The 16717-nt window shown below is 50.8% G+C and overlaps 3 protein-coding genes across 3 annotated transcripts; all 3 read right to left on the bottom strand.

Annotated features, from left to right (window-relative positions):
- Positions 1–651: 651 nt before the first annotated feature.
- Positions 652–3583, bottom strand: CONPUDRAFT_163147 (uncharacterized protein; the record flags this gene model as incomplete). Its single annotated transcript, XM_007767552.1, has 3 exons — positions 652–954; positions 2574–2654; positions 2717–3583. The coding sequence occupies 3 exons, from the start codon at positions 3581–3583 to the stop codon at positions 652–654; spliced, it is 1251 nt and encodes a 416-aa protein (XP_007765742.1).
- A 2534-nt stretch (positions 3584–6117) lies between these two features.
- CONPUDRAFT_163146 (uncharacterized protein) lies at positions 6118–7757 on the bottom strand. Its single transcript, XM_007767551.1, has 3 exons — positions 7477–7757; positions 6463–7420; positions 6118–6405 (listed from the first exon to the last, which is right to left on the bottom strand). The coding sequence occupies exons 1-3, from the start codon at positions 7698–7700 to the stop codon at positions 6169–6171; spliced, it is 1419 nt and encodes a 472-aa protein (XP_007765741.1). The 5' UTR covers positions 7701–7757; the 3' UTR covers positions 6118–6168.
- A 2180-nt stretch (positions 7758–9937) lies between these two features.
- CONPUDRAFT_163145 (uncharacterized protein) lies at positions 9938–16263 on the bottom strand (the record flags this gene model as incomplete). Its single annotated transcript, XM_007767550.1, has 18 exons — positions 9938–10174; positions 10233–10611; positions 10668–10994; positions 11841–11908; positions 11965–12136; positions 12182–12223; positions 12271–12333; positions 12389–12666; positions 12735–13112; positions 13180–13330; positions 13391–13518; positions 13571–13707; positions 13991–14183; positions 14237–14478; positions 14523–15112; positions 15175–15411; positions 15810–15947; positions 16001–16263. The coding sequence occupies 18 exons, from the start codon at positions 16261–16263 to the stop codon at positions 9938–9940; spliced, it is 4023 nt and encodes a 1340-aa protein (XP_007765740.1).
- Between the last annotated feature and the right edge of the window lie 454 nt (positions 16264–16717).

Below are 16717 nucleotides of genomic sequence, written 5' to 3'. Positions count from 1 at the left end.
CTGCCATTGGCTCTTGTCCCGTAGAGCCGGGGGCCCAGCATCGACCCTACCAATGGACAATAGAATTAACCCTTTTGCGCAATTCCGACATGCCGCAGCAGAGGAGAGCTTGGACCAGAGACTGGCGACGCAGGACTCGAGAGCCGTCATCCGACGAGTTATAAAACTCTATGCAATATGCTCACTCCGATCCCCCAGCTCACCATCCCCTTCCGACTCGATTCAACGCGCATATTTCTTCGCCAGCCAACCACGCAAACTGCTTTCACGGTCTAGAGATGTGCAAGTTTATGTTCCTGCAGAGTATTTGCAAGGCGCCTCGGAACGGTGATTCCGTACTCCCCATCAAGGATCCCGAGGTTGCCAGAAAAGCGTTCAAACAATTTCGAAATATTGAAATCCCAGCGGGCGTGAGTACATCATACGTTTCTGTGACGGATCTATGTTTCTGTCTCGAATTTAGACTTTGTGAAGCTGACAGCGGCCGCCTCTCCAGGATAAGGATCTTCCTTTCTACCAAGATGACTGTTACCGGTGGGACTGTGCGCAGAGCAAGGAGCACACGGGGAAACACAAAATATCGACTGAATTCTATTGCGAAAAAATCTGCCAGAGACCGTACGTTTTCCTCTCTCTTGTACTTGGGTTGCTCTACGCGCTGGAAACGCCGCTTTCAGAGCCGATCCGCTCGTGCCGGTCACCATCATGCCAGACGGGGAAGTCGAGGGAGAGGACCGAAGTTGCCTTCCTGACTGCACCGACGAGAAATGCTACCACGATAACGTCCCGTACGACGAGGAGTACGACGACCTCGGTATGACCCTCCCCGAGGCGCATCGCAAGCGGCCCGACGAGCATGCGTTCTCGCTCAAAGTGCGGAGGGCGCCTTGGATGTATGGCTGGAGACCGCATTATAATGTTCATAGTCCTGCGCGTGGCAGGAGGTGGTGACCGCTAGCGGCCATTTTTATTACATTTTATTTTATTAGCCAGTCAGTGGTTGTGTTGATGATCATGATGAATGTAGGATGGATCGAGCGATTGCATGTGTCAGACGTTTTTAGATTTATTGTGCTTATATTCAGATAATTGCGCGCATCATCTAGTATGATACCTAGCCATTTAATGATTAACGATTCAGACGCTTGCCCACAATGTTCATTGAACCCATCCTACTGTGAGGACAAATTGGATCCGAGTAAGTGCTAGTGAGCAGTAGCTGCATCATGATTTAGACTGCCAGACGCGACTGGTTAAGTTTGATTTCGACAAGAGGCACTGTTCTTCCCGCAAATAATGATGAAGCTCCAACGCAGAATGCAGTGATCTCCTACGGTCTGAAGTAAATGCCGGTGACCCAATGATCTGAGCCCCGTTGCGGCCGAGCTGAGCTCGAGATGGACTAGTTCCTGCTCGTCTCCCGTAGGCAGACCTTTATTCAGTACGGAAGATAGTCGTTCTGCAGGGTTACTGCGTCGCGGCCGAGGTTGTTCGACCCGACGGACCGCGGTAGGACGGGTGTGCCGCGAGAGCAGACTGAGCCGTGCGCAGGCATGCCATATATAAGCGCAGACCAGCTCCCATTTGTGATTATTTATCTCTTGTGCTCGGGCATGTCCTGTTGCTGGTGAGGTCTTTACCGAAGCACAATCGTTACTGATTGCAAATTACACATCCGAACCCGTCCTCCAGCTTCAGCTGGTTGCAATTTTTGGAACCTCCGCCTTTGAGCTTTGTCCTTGATAGTCTCAGTAGTACATAGTAGATAGGACTCTCCAATTCAATGATTTATTCATTTTTATTATTTGACTGGTCAATGAATGTCGACAGCTAAATATGTGTGGCCGACAAGAAATGCGGTGCTTCGCTATGGTACAGTTGAATATTGAATGTTTGAACACTGATGCAGATCGGTGAGGACATGAACAAAATTAGAATACGCGTGAACTTTTGTCTGCTCCATAAGACAAAGGCAATAACTGCATTGAACGTCGCCATAATCTAACGAACCTAGATTGAACTTCGGCCAGGGCGCTTTAGCTATATTTACAGGGTTTCTGTCGACGTTATTCGAGCTTTTATAGCTGCGTTTACACATGCTTATGACCGTGAAGTAATATGCAAATCACGGGCAGCAACGTCTATGTTGACTTCGTATGCCTACCTCCTCACGAAAGATCTGGGACGTTGTTGCGTTTTGATATGAGAGAGATCCAAGAATGCAATGTATGTTTGATTTGAAAGACCGGGACCCATGGCTCGGTGTTAAGTTATTTTGGGCCCACTGAACTCTGGTTAGTTACTCAAGAGAATAGCATGAAGAAAACAAAGCACTCAGACTATATTACAAAATAGTTATTTTTATAACTTTAAAAAAAAGCCCAAAGCAAGCCAAACGCTCAATGCTAACAGTCTATTCAAGAAGGATTCAGTCTCTCCTGCTCGTCGACGTAATGCGACATAGTCCACCGAGTCTCATATTCTCCCTGTTCCAGACGTTCACGTAGCCGGGTCAAGGCAGGTCCGTCCAAGCGTTCGCGTAGCAGTCGGCCGTGTTCGCGCTTCAGACGCACAAGGAAGGTTGCGAAATGGAACGCTGATAGCGGGTTCGCAAGGTCGAACAAGACGCCGTTGCGTTCTGCAATCCTGATGCGCTGCAGCAATTAATGGCATGAAATCTCAGTTGAGTGCATGAAACATAACGAGCGACACTCACTTGAAAGCCATCGTAGACTTCAGCCCAGGCACACGTGAGCACACCCTGGGTACCATTTGTGACCAGGCTGAAGACGGGAATGTTACTGAACCCCATGGCGCCAAAGAATGCAGCGCCAGATGCCGCACACATCCGGTGCTGGTGTTCTCCCACATGAGAGATAGCCTTCTCCGGCGGCGTGTGGTTCGCGAACAGAAGCGGGAGCTCTAACGAGGAGACCCTGTTCGAGCTAGCCGATATGCCACTGCCATCAACACTAGCACCATCCTTGGTATCTGCGGAAGCAGACGGAGGAAGAGACGGTGGGCGCGTAATGTGCTTCGACTTTAACGTCACTTCCGGTAGTCGATGTGATCTCCCGTTGGATGCAGGAGGAGCTAAGAGCATACTTAGGTCCACAGTGTCAAGTTTCGTTCCGGAGACGATCCCCGCAGATCGGACATTGCCGTGGAATAGGTTCTGTGCAGCCGCAAACTGACGGTTTGAAGCAGCAACATCGCAGACGCCATGGTAATATGCCACTTCTCTCCGCGCCGCTCCTTTATGGACCAGGGCAAAAGTTTCCGCAGCACGTCGGAGAGCTGGAGAGGACTGGCTGCTAACGAAGTTGGGCAGGGAAACTGTCGCGACGGCATCACAGAACCCGCTGATTGGATCTGTAGAAGCTAAGTCCCGTACGTCACATGGCTTTTCAGAAACATCAATAGGCAACCTTCCGAGAGTCACCGCCGCAGCGCGCGACTGGTCAATCATGGCGGAATTCTCGTCGTCTGCAGACTCTCCCTGGAGTCCTTCCTGGCCACCCATGCGATCGAGCATATCTTCTACGAGATTCTTGACCGCGGTATGATGTTGGGATTGATACATCATGTACTGGTGGCCAACATGCAAGGCGCAGCGTAACCACTCCGGAATTTCGAACCGGTCGGCGAACGCACTCCTGGGTAACGCGATAGCGGTCGCTGATCTTCATTTGGGCCGGGGGAAGATTGGTAAATGTATACCGAAGATATAGCTCGAGGGACTTACAGCAATTTTGAGGCTTCGCCTTGCGTAAACCTCGATATCATGGCTTCCCATATGTGCCCGCAAGCTGTGGGGGATGCATGACGTTGTGAGGTCTCATGCTGCAAGCCCGCCTGGCCGCAGACTGCCAATATGTATTCGAGGTTGGTGCTGAGTTCCGCAGCGGCAGTATCATCCAGGGACTCGATACTCTCTTTGGGCACGAGTTTGCAATATGATTGCTTCATATCGAGAAGTTTGCTCCTGAGATGGCTATATTCAGGTACGGTATCTGTAAGAGGAACCTGGATAACACATGAGACACAAATGAAGTATACGATGTCAACCGAGGCTTACGCACTGAACTATCCCAATTATTGCACCATGCGAAACGAGTGAGTGATATGTATGATGCAGGTATGGTACCTGCTTCCATCAGAGGCAGGACCGACTGTGTAGTGGCAACACGGTCCCAGAGCCAGCGAGCAACAGTAGTGTAAGGTTGATTTGTATTTGATGTGCCTGTTGTGAGTCTGGCACCGAGATCAAGGATGAGAATCGGAATAGTCAGATCACTCACTCAACATGTGTATAACCTCCGCAAGGGAGGGATGTATTCCGTACTACCAGAACATGTCAACATCCATTAGAACACATAGTAAAGAAACCAACCTGTTAGGCAAGCTTTCGACATCTTCATCCGAGGATAAGTGTGGTGAAGGCACAATCAGCTCGCTAGAATGATAAAGTCAGCGTATTTAGGAAGAAAGGAGAAATAGATGCTTACGGGCTACTAGCAAGGGCTTCCTTCAGCCATGCACGCAATGATGCCGATTTATCCCCTTGGTTGCTGACTAGTCTCACATGTTGATCGACATAGTCCAAACGCCACTCAAAGCGCTCCACCCGCAAGCTCGGTTCAAACGACAGAGCACGCATCGAAGGCTCGATTACCGCTAAAATGTATTGAGCAAACTCCATGGTCGAAAGGGAAGAGCTGAGATCAAAGCAACCCGCCGCGGAACTGGGCTGTCTCGACTGATTACGTGCTATGTTCACCAATGGCTACACATGAAACATGTCAATGATGAAGAATCAGAGGAAAAACGCACGAAACATAGCTCACCAAGGAATCTTCTGACACGGTGTTGCTTGACCACGCGAGCAAAACTTGGATTACAGTTGAATCGCGTGAGAACGCGACTCCAACGATTGGTTCGCTCAGGCCCCATGCAAGCCGCTGGTAAACCGCACTGCGCAACACAGAAATAATGATCTCGTCTTCAGCTACGCAGATGACGGGGACAGAGGGTCGAAAGCTGCGGTAGTCCGCGAACAGAGAGTAGTGGGAGCTGGGGTCGGTATTCTCGCAGGCTTTCCAGCTCGTCTGAAGATGCGCCGAACTCTTTGATGTATCACTAAAATGGGCTGTTTGAGGGGTGTGTTGGCGGTGCGGCTTACGAAGGTCAACTCAGGTAGCGAGAAACTGCAAACAGGTGTGATCTCACAGAGTCATCGCATAACCCCGATGCTGAGGAGACAGAGCGTTCTACCGCACCCTCAGAAACATTCCGCATCACTAATAGAGATGCTATGTGAGCCAGCGGATGGAAGGAGGCTAATCCGGCCCAATCTGGCCTGCATGGTCTGGCTGTCGCAAACGTTGCATTCTCACTGGCCAAATTGTCGGTACGTCGGGTTTTGTGTAAACGAAGAGTCGACGCACATGACAAAGAGGTCTGGGGCAGAAGTCCGTGCTACATAGGTAACCACACTAGCAGGGCTAGCCGGATCAACGATGATACTCTCTAGAATGTCTGCGGGTTGGACGTAATGTTTAATTGCGTCTGAGCAGTGAGTTCCGTTTAGCATATGAGAAGTTACTTGAGTGGGGCCCGAGAGAGAGGGTGAAGGGGGTATGAGGTTTTTGCTGCGATGTGGAAGTGAATCATGGCAAAGAGGGAGATATAGAACGCTGGAGAGGTCGAGGTCTGCGGCCATGAGCTCGACGTCCACGAACAAAAGAGTCTAAAAGAGTCTACTGTACGTCGAACAGACACGAACATCACAACAAATGCAAACTCTCCCACGCTTCATGCACCTGCCAAGTTGAGGCTGACTCGGAAAGCATAATGGGATAAGAGCTCAACCTTACCCTAAGTGTGAATAGTGGAAAGAAAGGACTGAAAAGGGCCTAAGGCGGGACGCTGACATGGCCGCTGCTGTGGACAAGATCAAGTAGTGCTGAAGGCAAGGTGACGGTGTCTGTGTGGTGTGAGATTAGACGCTGCAGCGAGTGTTAAATATAAATTACCATCGTTCGATGCCATATACTATTCAGTTGCATGTGTGAAGCGTAAATATCATCGGACAGCATGAAAAAAGGCACAGCAGATGGCAGAACAGGATAATCATAACATAAAGTGAGCTTAGAAGCGACTATCCATTTAAGAAGGACCCTGTATTTCCTGCTCGTCGACGTAATGCGCCATAGTCCACCGTGTCTCATATTCTCCCCGTTCTAAGCGTTCACGCCACCTCGCCATAGTATGCTCGTCAAGCCGCTCGCGTAGCAAAGCGCCGTGCTCACGCCTCAAACGGACAAGGAACGTCGCAAAATGGAACGCCGATAGCGGGTTCGCCAGGTCGAACAAGACGCCGTTGCGTTCTGCAATCCTGATGCGCTGCAATAGTAACATATAAGTGTTGGCCAAGGGCATGAGACAGTGAGTGATACTCACTTGAAAGCCATCGTAGACTTCAGCCCAGGCGCACGTGAGTACGCCCTGGGTCCCATTCGTGACCAGGCTAAAGACGGGAACGTTGCTGAGCCCCGCAGCACCAAAGAATGCAGCACCCGAGGCCGCACACATCCGGTGCTGGTGCGCTCCCACATGAGAGATAGCCTTCTCTGGCGGCGTGTGGTTCACGAACAGGAGCGGCAGCTCTAATGAGCAGGCAGCGTTCAAGCTAGTCAAGCTGTCGTCAACATCCATATCGGCTTCATCCTCGCTATTCGTAGAAGAAGAAGAGGGTAGAGAAGGTGGGCGCGGAATGTGTTCACGCCGGAGCGTCTCCTCTGGTAGCTCGTAGTACCAGTCGGTGGGGCCAGGAAGAGCTGAAAGGACACTAAGATCTACGGTGTCTTTCGTTTCTGGTGGAATCCCGGCGGATCGGACATAGGCACGGAATAAATTCTGAGCGGCTGAAAACTGAGGGCACGAAGCGGCGACATCGCAAACGCCATGCCTATATGCCACTGCCCTTGGTGCCGGTCCTCCTCGTAGCAAAGCAAAGTTTTCCGCAGCGCGTCGGAGGTTCGGGGAGGCCTGGCTAGTAACGAAGTTCGGCAGGCAAAGCGTCGCTACATAATCACAGAAACCATCAATCGGGTCGGTAGATGCCAAATCCTGTACGTCGTACGGATTGTCGCAGACATCGATTGGCGTTCTCAAAGTCACCCCTGCTGCAAGTGACTGGTCGGTCAAGGCGGGTTCCTCATCATCTGTGAGTTCCTGAGTTTCTTCCTGGTCATGCATGCGCTCGTATATGTCTTCCACAAATTCCTTCGTTGCGGTGTAGTGCTGGGAGAGATATATCACGTATTGACTGGCGACGTCTGAGGCGCAATTTAACCACTTTTTATTCTTCATATGGTCAACGAATGCGCTTCTGGGTAACGCAACTGTGGTTCCAGACCTGCATGCGACAGATGATAAGCTGATAAGAAAGAAGGTATGCCTTGAGGTACGAACCGAACATTCGAGGCTTCGCCTTCCATAAGTTTCGAAATCATGGCTTCCCAAATGTAGCCGCAAGGTATGGGAGAAGCGTGGCGTTGCGATATTTGACAGAGCGATTCCGCTTGGTCACAGGCCGCCAATACATACTTGAACTTGATACTTAGTTCCGCAGCCGTGGTATCGTCCAAATTCTTGATATCGTCTCTCGACATAGAATTGCAATACGTTTGCTTCATATCGAAAAGCCTGCGTCTAATATGTCTGTGCTGGGAGACGCTGTCCGGAAGAGAAGACTGAATAACGAATGAGACGCAAATGGGAGATATTATCGATTGATTCACACGCACAGAGCTGTCCCAGTCGTCGTGCCATGCAAAGCAAGTGAGGGATACGTATGATTCAGGTATAGTACCTGATCTGATAAAAGGTAGGACCGATTGCGTGGTGGCAAGGCGATCCCAAAGCCAGCGAGTGATAGTTGTGAAAGGCTGGCGTATGTTCGAGGCGCCTGTTGTGATGCTAGTGGAAGATTAGGGGCGGGCTTCAGAGCACCTAAACTACTCACTCAGTATAGTTATACCTCCGTATGAATATGCCATCTTCCGGGCTAGTCTAGCATTTCAACACTGGTTTTTAGACGCATCACTAGCACCAACCTGCCAGGCAAACTTTCTATGTCTTTATCTGAGAGCAAGTACGATGATGCTTCAATAGGTTCTCTAACTGGAGTCAGCAGCTCCGCGCAAGAAAGGAGAACTAGCACATACAAGGGATCGGTAAGGGCTCCTTTTGCCCATGCTTCTAATGACGTTATTTTATCCCATTGTGGGCATCCCAATTCACCATGTTGACCAATGCAATCCAAGCGCCACTGGAAGTGTTCAACCTGCAAGTTTGGTGAAAGCGTACAAGCATGCACTTCATGTTCAACTATTGCCGATATGTATCGGACGAACGCCGTGGTTGATAAATGAGAGCTCAAGTCAAACCAACCCTTTTCGAGGCTAGACTGCGCAGACTGGCTGCTCGCAATGTTTACCAAAGGCTGTATAGCAACAGATGGTAAGGTTAAACGGCCAATCAGCAGCGTATATTTGAGCGATAGCGTATCATGGCTCACCAGGGAGCCATCTGATATGGGTTCACTTGGCCATGCTAGGAGAGTCTGTACTGCGGTTGACCCCGAGGATGAAGCAACCCCAACGATCGGGGCGTTCACTCCCCAAGCGAGCCGCTGATACACCGCACTGCGCAGTAAAGAGACGACGTTGACTCTCTCAGCTACACAAAGAACGGGAACTGATGGACGAAAGCTGCGGTAGTCCGCGAACAGGGAGTAGTGAGACATGGGGTCGGTGTTCTCGCAGACTTCCCAGCTCGTCTGAAGAGGCGCCGAGCTTTCCGAAGTGTCACGAGAGTGGGCTGTTGGAGAAGCATATTGGCAATGCAGCTTACGAAGGTCAACTCAGATGGTAAGAAGCCGCAAACAGGTATGATCTTACAGAATCATCATATAAGCCGGACGGTGACGGGACAGACTGCTGTGCCGCGTCTTCAGAAACATCTCGCATCACTAACAGAGAAGCTATGCGAGCTAAAGGATAGAAGGAGGCTAAGCCTGCGTAGTCTGGTCTGCATGGCCTAGCTGTTGCAAACGTTGCATTCTCACTGACTCCGCTATCGGTATGAGCATGCAAAGGCAAGTAAGTGAAGAGTCGACGTACGTGGCAAACAGGTCTGGAGCTGAAAGCTGTGCAGCATATGCTACCACACCAGCAGGGCTAGCCATAACACCCAATACATCGGTAGGATTCACGCGAGGGTCATGCTCGCCTTCAACCTGGAGGCAAAATTTGGTTGTGTCTGAGTATTGAGTCCCGTTCAGTACAACATCAACATGAGTACCTGGGTGGACCTTTCGAGATATGATGAAGCGGGTATAAGGTTTCTGACCCGAGTTGGAAGTGCATCGTGGCAAAGAGGAAGATAGAGAACGCTGGAAAGGTCAAGGTCTGCGACCATAGCTCATGAGGTCGACACTCAGACTGCAAAGATGTCCATGCTGAACAGACGCGTGATGGTCACAACAGAAGCAAACTCTCCCACACTTCATGCCCCTGACTCGGCTGAATTTTGGAAGAGTTGTACTAGTACTGCAATTGAATGAAGATCAAATGAAGATGAGAGTTCGAGCACTGTGGCTAAACATGAACAATACTAAGAGAAGAAGAAAACACAACTAAATGCCTAGCAGGCAAGCCGCTGACCTGGCTGTTGCTTCGGACGTGTTCAAGGCAAAATCACGCTGTGACATTGAATGTTGAACGTTAGATTAATATTGTTCGGTACTCTATATGGCCCGGCTGCATGTAGAAGTTGTACGTAAATTTGGACAGCGTTAGGAAAGCAAAGCGAATAGAACGACGAAACATAACACAAAGAGGGTTAGAAGCGCTCCGCGTCAACGGTGCATTCAAGAAGGATTCAGTCTCTCCTGCTCGTCGACGTAATGTGACATAGTCCACCGAGTCTCATATTCTCCCTGTTCCAGGCGTTCACGTAGCCGGGCCAAGGCAGGTTCGTCCAAGCGTTCGCGTAGCAGTCGGCCGTGTTCGTGCTTCAGACGCACAAGGAAGGCTGCGAAATGGAACGCTGATAGCGGGTTCGTGAGGTCGAACAAGACGCCGTTGCGTTCCGCAATCCTGATGCGCTACAGAAATGGCATAAAATCTTAGTTGAGCACATGAAACATAACGAGCGGCACTGACTTGAAAGCCATCGTAGACTTCAGCCCAGGCACACGTGAGTACACCCTGGGTACCGTTCGTGACCAGGCTGAAGACGGGAACGTTGTTGAGCCCCGCAGCGCCAAAGAATGCAGCACCAGAAGCCGCACACATCCGGTGTTGGTGGGCTCCCACATGAGCGATAGCCTTCTCCGGTGGCGTGTGGTTTACGAACAGGAGCGGTAGCTCTAATGAGGAGGCCGCACTCGAGCTAGCCGATTCGTCATCGTCAATGATACCAGCCTCGTTCTCGCTGGTCATGGAGGCAGACGGAGGAAGAGAAGGTGGGCGCTCAATATGCTCAAGTTGGAGCGTCTCTTCTGGTAGTTCGTAGAGCCCATTAAGTTGGGGGCAGGAGGAACTGCGAGGAGGCTGAGATCTACGGTGTCTTCGGTTTCTGGCGGTATCCCGGCCGACCGGACATAGGCATGGAACAAGTTCTGAGCGGCTGCAAACTGGAAACGCGAAGCGTTGACATCGCAGACGCCATGCCAGTATGCTACGGCCTTTGGTGCTGGTCCTTTCCGTAGCAAAGCAAAGTTTTCCGCAGCGTGTCGGAGGTTCCGAGAGGCCTGACTAGTAACGAAGTTCGGCAGGCAAAGTGTCGCTACGGAGTCACAGAAACCATAGATCGGGTCGCTCGAAGCCAAATCCCGTACGTCGTAAGGGTCTTCACAGACGCGGACAGTCGGTTCTCCCAGAGTGATCCCTGCTCCTATTGTTTGGTCGGTCAAGGCGGAATCCCTGTTACCTGTGAGTTCTCCCTGGGCTCTGACAAACTTCTTCGTTGCCGAGTGGTGCTGGGATAAATACACCCTGTACTGGCAAGCAACGTACAAGGCGCAATCTAACCACTCAGCGTTCTCAGAACGGTCGGCGAACGCGCTCCTGGGTAACGCGATGGAAGTTGCACCCCTGCATTTGGTCATTCTAAAGCCGTCGAAGGAAGGATGGCGGGAGACTGACCAAAGATTCGAGGTTTCACCACGGATGAACCTTGAAATCATCGCTTCCCATATGTAACCGCAAGTGGCAGGAGAAGAGTGACGTCGTGAAGTTTCGAGGTGCATTTTCGCTTGATCGCAGGCTGCTAATACGGACATAAAGTTGGCGCTTACTGACGTTTGCGTTCGACCTTGCCAACGCAAAATTTAAAAATAAAAATCCCCAAAAGGCAGCTGCGTCCACATGTCTGGGTCTCGTAGTCATAAGTAATCTCCTATTCGCCTCAAATTCGCCTCGTCTACTACAAAACTGGGGATTTATAAACCACCCACACCATCTGAGAATACTCGCCACGTTTGATGAGATAGATCAGTCATAGCATAAGTCAGGAATGACGATTCATGGCCTGGTAAGATACTCAGTCGGTTACGGAGGTAGTCAATATTAATTACCAAGAATTGACTTATAATTATCAGTCTGATTGAGTCTAAGCTACATGTTAGCCACGTGTTGGCTTGGCGTGGACATGATCTATTTTCATTTATTTTTTTCCGTTCGGCAAGGTCGAACGCAAACGTCAGTAATTCCGCAGCTGTGGTATTATCCAAGGACTCAACACTGTCTCCCGAACAGGAATTGCAATACGCTTGCTTCATATCGAGAAGCCTGCTTCTAAGATGGCTATACTCGGCTACGCTGTCCGGAAGAGGAGCCTGAACAAAACGTAAGATACAAACGAAGTCTAAGTTATCAACCAGGACCCACGTACAGAACCGTCCCAGTCATCGCTCCAAGCAAAGCGAGTGAGAGATATATACGATGCAGGTATAGTTCCTGATTCGACGAAAGGGAGTACCGACTGAGTAGTTGCGAGGCGATCCCAAAGCCAGCGGGTAACTGTTGTGAATGGTTGGTTTATGTTCGAGGCGCCCGTTGTGATGCTAGGACAACATTAGAGCGGGCTTAGGGGCGACTAAACCACTCACTCAGCATGCGTAGACCTCTGAATGTATGCAACATCCTCTGGGCTATTAGAATGGTTAATATCCGATCCAACACCTAGACATAAACGAACCTATCAGGCAAGCTCTCTGGTTCTTCATCGAAGGCCAAGTGTGTTGATGGCGTATTGGGTTCACTGGCACAGAGAATGAATTTGGCAACTTCGTGGGGAAAGGGGGTCTGGCACCTACGGAATACTGCCAAGAGCATCTTTTGCCCACGCATACAATGATGCCGATTTATCCCGATAGATGCTCGCTAGTCTAGCATGATGATCAACATAGTCCGAGCGCCACTCAAAGGGCTCGACCTGTGAGCTGGGCGCTAGCAAAAACGCATGCGCCTCATGCTCGACCATGTCCGAAATGTATCGGACGAACGCTGCTGCTGCATTGGGAGAGCTCAGATCAAACCAGCCGGCCCCAGAGTTAGCCTGCCTTGATGGATTGCTTGCAATGTTCACCATTGGCTACACATATGACCAGGAATCGAGACTCAAATTAACGAATACACTCAAGAAAACGAATTATGGCTCACCAAGGAATCCTCTCGGGCAGGTATACCTGGCCAGGCGAGTAAAACCTGAACTACAGGTGACCGGGGATATAGCGTAACTCCGACGATTGGCGTGCTCATGCCCCACGCAAGTCGTTGATACACCGCGCTGCGCAACAAGGATATGATGGCATCATCCTCAGCTACGCAGACGACGGGGACGGAGGGACCGAAGTCGCGGTAGTCCGCGAATAGGGAATAATGGGAGATGGGGTCGGTGTTTTCGTAAATTTGCCAGCTGGTTTGAAGAGGTATTGAGCTCTCCGAGGTAACACGAGAACGGGCTGTCCGGAAATCAGACGAGTCTGACGTGGTTTCTGAACCGTCATGCCAGGCATCGTCAGTGGCTCGAAGGGGTAGCTACCGGGGATCGATTTAGTTGAAGTGAAGACCAGTATAGAAGTGGTGTCACGAAATCGGTGCTTACCCTAGACGCTGTTAGGACAGAGCGTCGAGCCGCATCCTCGGAAGTAACCCGCATCACCAATAGTGATGCTATGCGAGCTAGGGGATAGAAAGAGGCTAAGCCAGCGTAATCCTCCCTGCATGGCCTGGACGTTGCAAACGTCGCCTTCTCACTAAACACGATGGTCAATACGAGTGCCGCATGAGCATATAAGCGTGTGAGCATGACGTACATCACGAATACGTCTGGCTCAGATATCCGTGCACCATATGCAACCAAACTAGCGGGATCAGAGGAAAGTCCCTTGAGACTGTCCAGAACTTCTGCAGAAATCGTGAGGGGTTTCCGCTCGTCTATGGCCTGAAGGCAATGTTAAGTCGCGTCTGGTTTGCCTACATCGCGACGACAGCACCTTGGTAGGGCTCTCAAGAGATGATGAAGATGGCAGAAGGCATTTGATGTCTTGCGGGATGGAATCATGGGTAAGAGGAAGATAGAGGACGCTAGAGAGGTCAAGGTTTGCAATCATGGAGGTCACCGTCAACAAGACTAGTACTGTGTTAGGTCAAACGGTATACTGTTCGCGTTCTCAACATGGACACAATAAACCTAAGTTTCTCACGCGTCACGCTTCGGGCACAGACCCCTATTGGCGACTGTACCGGCGATTTCGGTTAAGCCTGATCCCATACCTGGCACCGTAAAATCTCCGACTTAAAGGTACATATGAATCATGGGGATAACCAGGTTGACAACCTCTGAGCTACCTGGGTGCACATCGGGCTACTTTATACGCTGGTACTACTGGCATGATCCAACGCGTGCTCCATACTCCACTGAGTCGACAGTTCCTTCTGTACGATGCGGGTGACAAGATGCGACGCAGCAAGGTTCTCGGTCGCCTTGGCCTGAAGACCTGGGACAAGATGTACAGCCATATAACACAGGCAGGAGGCGAAGTGGGCACAAGACAGCGGATTTGCCAGGTCGAAAACCATCGCATTTCGTTCGAGGATCATAATATGCTGTCAGATGATGTCAGGCAATTGGGAAATGAAGCGAGTAAGATTTTACGTACCGTGGGGTCGCTAAGGTTATTAGTGTCGCGCCGAGCGTACGCGCACGACAGCACTCCGTGCTGGCCATTAGTAGTAAGGCCGAAGACAGGTTGTTCCAGAATACCGGCGGCGGCCAGATAGGAAGCGGCGGCGTTCAGATAAAGTCTAGTTTGGTTTGACCCTGCGTCATGTTCGCTCTGCCCCTTTTTGTATTCTACTACGAAGAAAGGCAGATGAAGGACGTTTTTGTGCTCTGGCGTGACTGCGTTTGACCCTTTAGTACCCTTGCCTTTACTTTTTGAGAACCCAAGGTCGGCTCTGAGGAGCTTGCGCCAATGTGCGCCGGAGGGGCGTATTCGGGACCAAGTCCAGCAGACGGTGTATTCAGACAGAATATATCATGAGCGAGATTTTTGCTCTGGGTCGCCATCGATGAATGGGATAGCACATCTGTCGACATGAGGGAATCTTGCGGGCAGATAGGGTCGTCTTTGCCCTCTGCCTCGTGGAAGAGGGAAAACTTGCTACGCTCAGCGTCCGCGACGTCCTCGAAGCCGTCCAAATTGAAAGCAAGAGTGACCAGAGCATCGCACTTAGCAGTGGAAGGATCATACTTCATCCTTTCCTTGGCTTCATCTGCGCATTTCGTGATATCTACTGACGATTGAAAGAGCTGAGCGGCCTGGGCATGCTGTTTCACGAACGCCGCCTTCTTGGTCGCATCGGCATCATTCAGCTTCTCGTGTCCCAAGTCCAGGTTACGTGAAGCTCTCCGGCGTGTTTTAAAGCGGTTGTGGAGTCCCGAGAATTGGAGACAAAGCTCAGCGACTTGCTTGACCACTTGCGTGGTACCTAGCGCAAGCTGACTTCTCGACATTTTGATAGTTTTCTCCACCCTTGAAAGTTGTGAGTGCCATCCGACGGCATATGGGAAGGGGCAGTGGGAAGCGATACGTACATAAAGCGAAGCTTCCCCATCTTCACCAACAAAAATACAGACTCGATCAGCCCATCCCATGGTCGTCGCCATTCGGCCTCGGGGATACCCTCACTCTTGGAGAGTTCTTGAAGTCTTCTGGTATGCGCGACCGCGATCAAAATATAGTCCCAGCATTCTTTCAGTAGGTCTGCAACGGCGGTATTTGCGAATGCTGCAGAGGCCTGTGGTTGCTGGGAATTCGACATCAAGAGTGCTCTGTGTACACAGAGATCATAAACGAGCGCTGTCATGGCACCCCTGAGATATTCCGGAACCTCGCTAATACTGCGAGGGTTTTGGATCTAGACGCTGATGATGAACACCATGGCGCCATAAAAGACGAGCCATAAGTGTGCTCACCGCCTCAAGCCACTCTTTAGGTATCACAAGTTCGGCGCAGTCCTTATATATAGCATATATTCGGGAGCGAAAAACTTCGGGCAAGAAGATAAGGTCGTAGATTGAATGCCGTGTGGTCGATCGGTCAAACAACCACCAGTCGCAGAGAAAATTTGGACCGTTCTGCTTTATAACGTCACCGCGCGCCCTTAGCGAAACTGATACAGGAATACGTGTATGAGCAGCGTCCGCTTTCGGTGGGAACTGAGACTTACACGGAGGCAGACCATCGCCCATTCGTCGGTTTGACGACCACCGCTCCAGTGTTCTCTCCTAGCTGCCCGCCCTGAGCGGTCGTGATCTTGTCTTTGGAATCCGAATCATAGGCGGATTCAGGCGACAATAGGCTCGAACTATGGTCGCGACACCAGTAAGCGTCTGATCAAGCGAATATCGTGAGACGCACATTTCACTCGCTGTCGGCGCTCTGGTGGGTGTAGACTTTGCGGTTTGTTTCCTCGATCTCGAGCCTCCTTGGGCGGGAAGGTTCCCTGCGTCCTCAGAGTGATCCGCGGGAAGGTTCAGCTGGGGAACCGATGGTGGAGCGCTCCTAGGCGGATTGACTGCCCCGGTGGTTCTAGCCCCCCTGGGAACAGTGTCCGAGGCAGTCGCTGTATCGCCTCTCTTGGTGCCCTTGGAAGGGACTTCCTTGTTGCTCGAAGAGCTCATGGACGCGATAGAACAGGGAGAGGGGCAGTATCAGAGATCATTCGAGACGAGGGCTGAGGTCCCCCATCGATGCAACGTGGATTGAGCCAAATAGGACTACACTGGCACCCACAATCGATGAACGCTACCAGGAAGGAAGAAGTCGCATGCATAGTGCGTGCTCAAAAGAGCACACGATTTACCTCGTGTGGTCCTATCAACACATGAGCTGTCGGAGTTGAGACTAAAATAAGGTAATATTGAAGTTGGAAAGTTGGCTTACACGTGGACGGACAGATACATCACTTTCCACGTAGAGGTGAATTCGGGATACTCGTATGGCACGGCTAATGCAGCTGAAATGCAGAGAGCTTACGGGCAAGATGTCGCCGCCTTTTGTTATAGCGTTGATCATGGCCTATCATGCACGATGGAAGTTATGAACAAGAGGGGATGTCCCAATTTGGCAGGTCGC

Source organism: Coniophora puteana (assembly GCF_000271625.1).
Source record: "Coniophora puteana RWD-64-598 SS2 unplaced genomic scaffold CONPUscaffold_3, whole genome shotgun sequence".
Classification (NCBI taxonomy): Eukaryota; Fungi; Basidiomycota; class Agaricomycetes; order Boletales; family Coniophoraceae; genus Coniophora; species Coniophora puteana.
The sequence above is the reverse complement of the archived record's forward strand: the minus strand, read 5'-3'. Positions and strand labels throughout refer to the sequence as shown.

What these genes read in the sequence shown, in the direction of transcription:
- CONPUDRAFT_163146 (XM_007767551.1), bottom strand. Translation starts at nt 7,700, where the DNA reads ATGAAGCAAACGTATTGCAATTCTATGTCGAGAGACGATATCAAGAAT. An exon ending in GGCGAAGCCTCGAATGTTCG is followed by an intron (nt 7,421 to 7,476) that starts GTTCGTACCTCA and finishes TGTCGCATGCAG; the next exon opens with GTCTGGAACCACAGTTGCGT. An exon ending in AAGTCTACGATGGCTTTCAA is followed by an intron (nt 6,406 to 6,462) that starts GTGAGTATCACT and finishes TTACTATTGCAG; the next exon opens with CGCATCAGGATTGCAGAACG.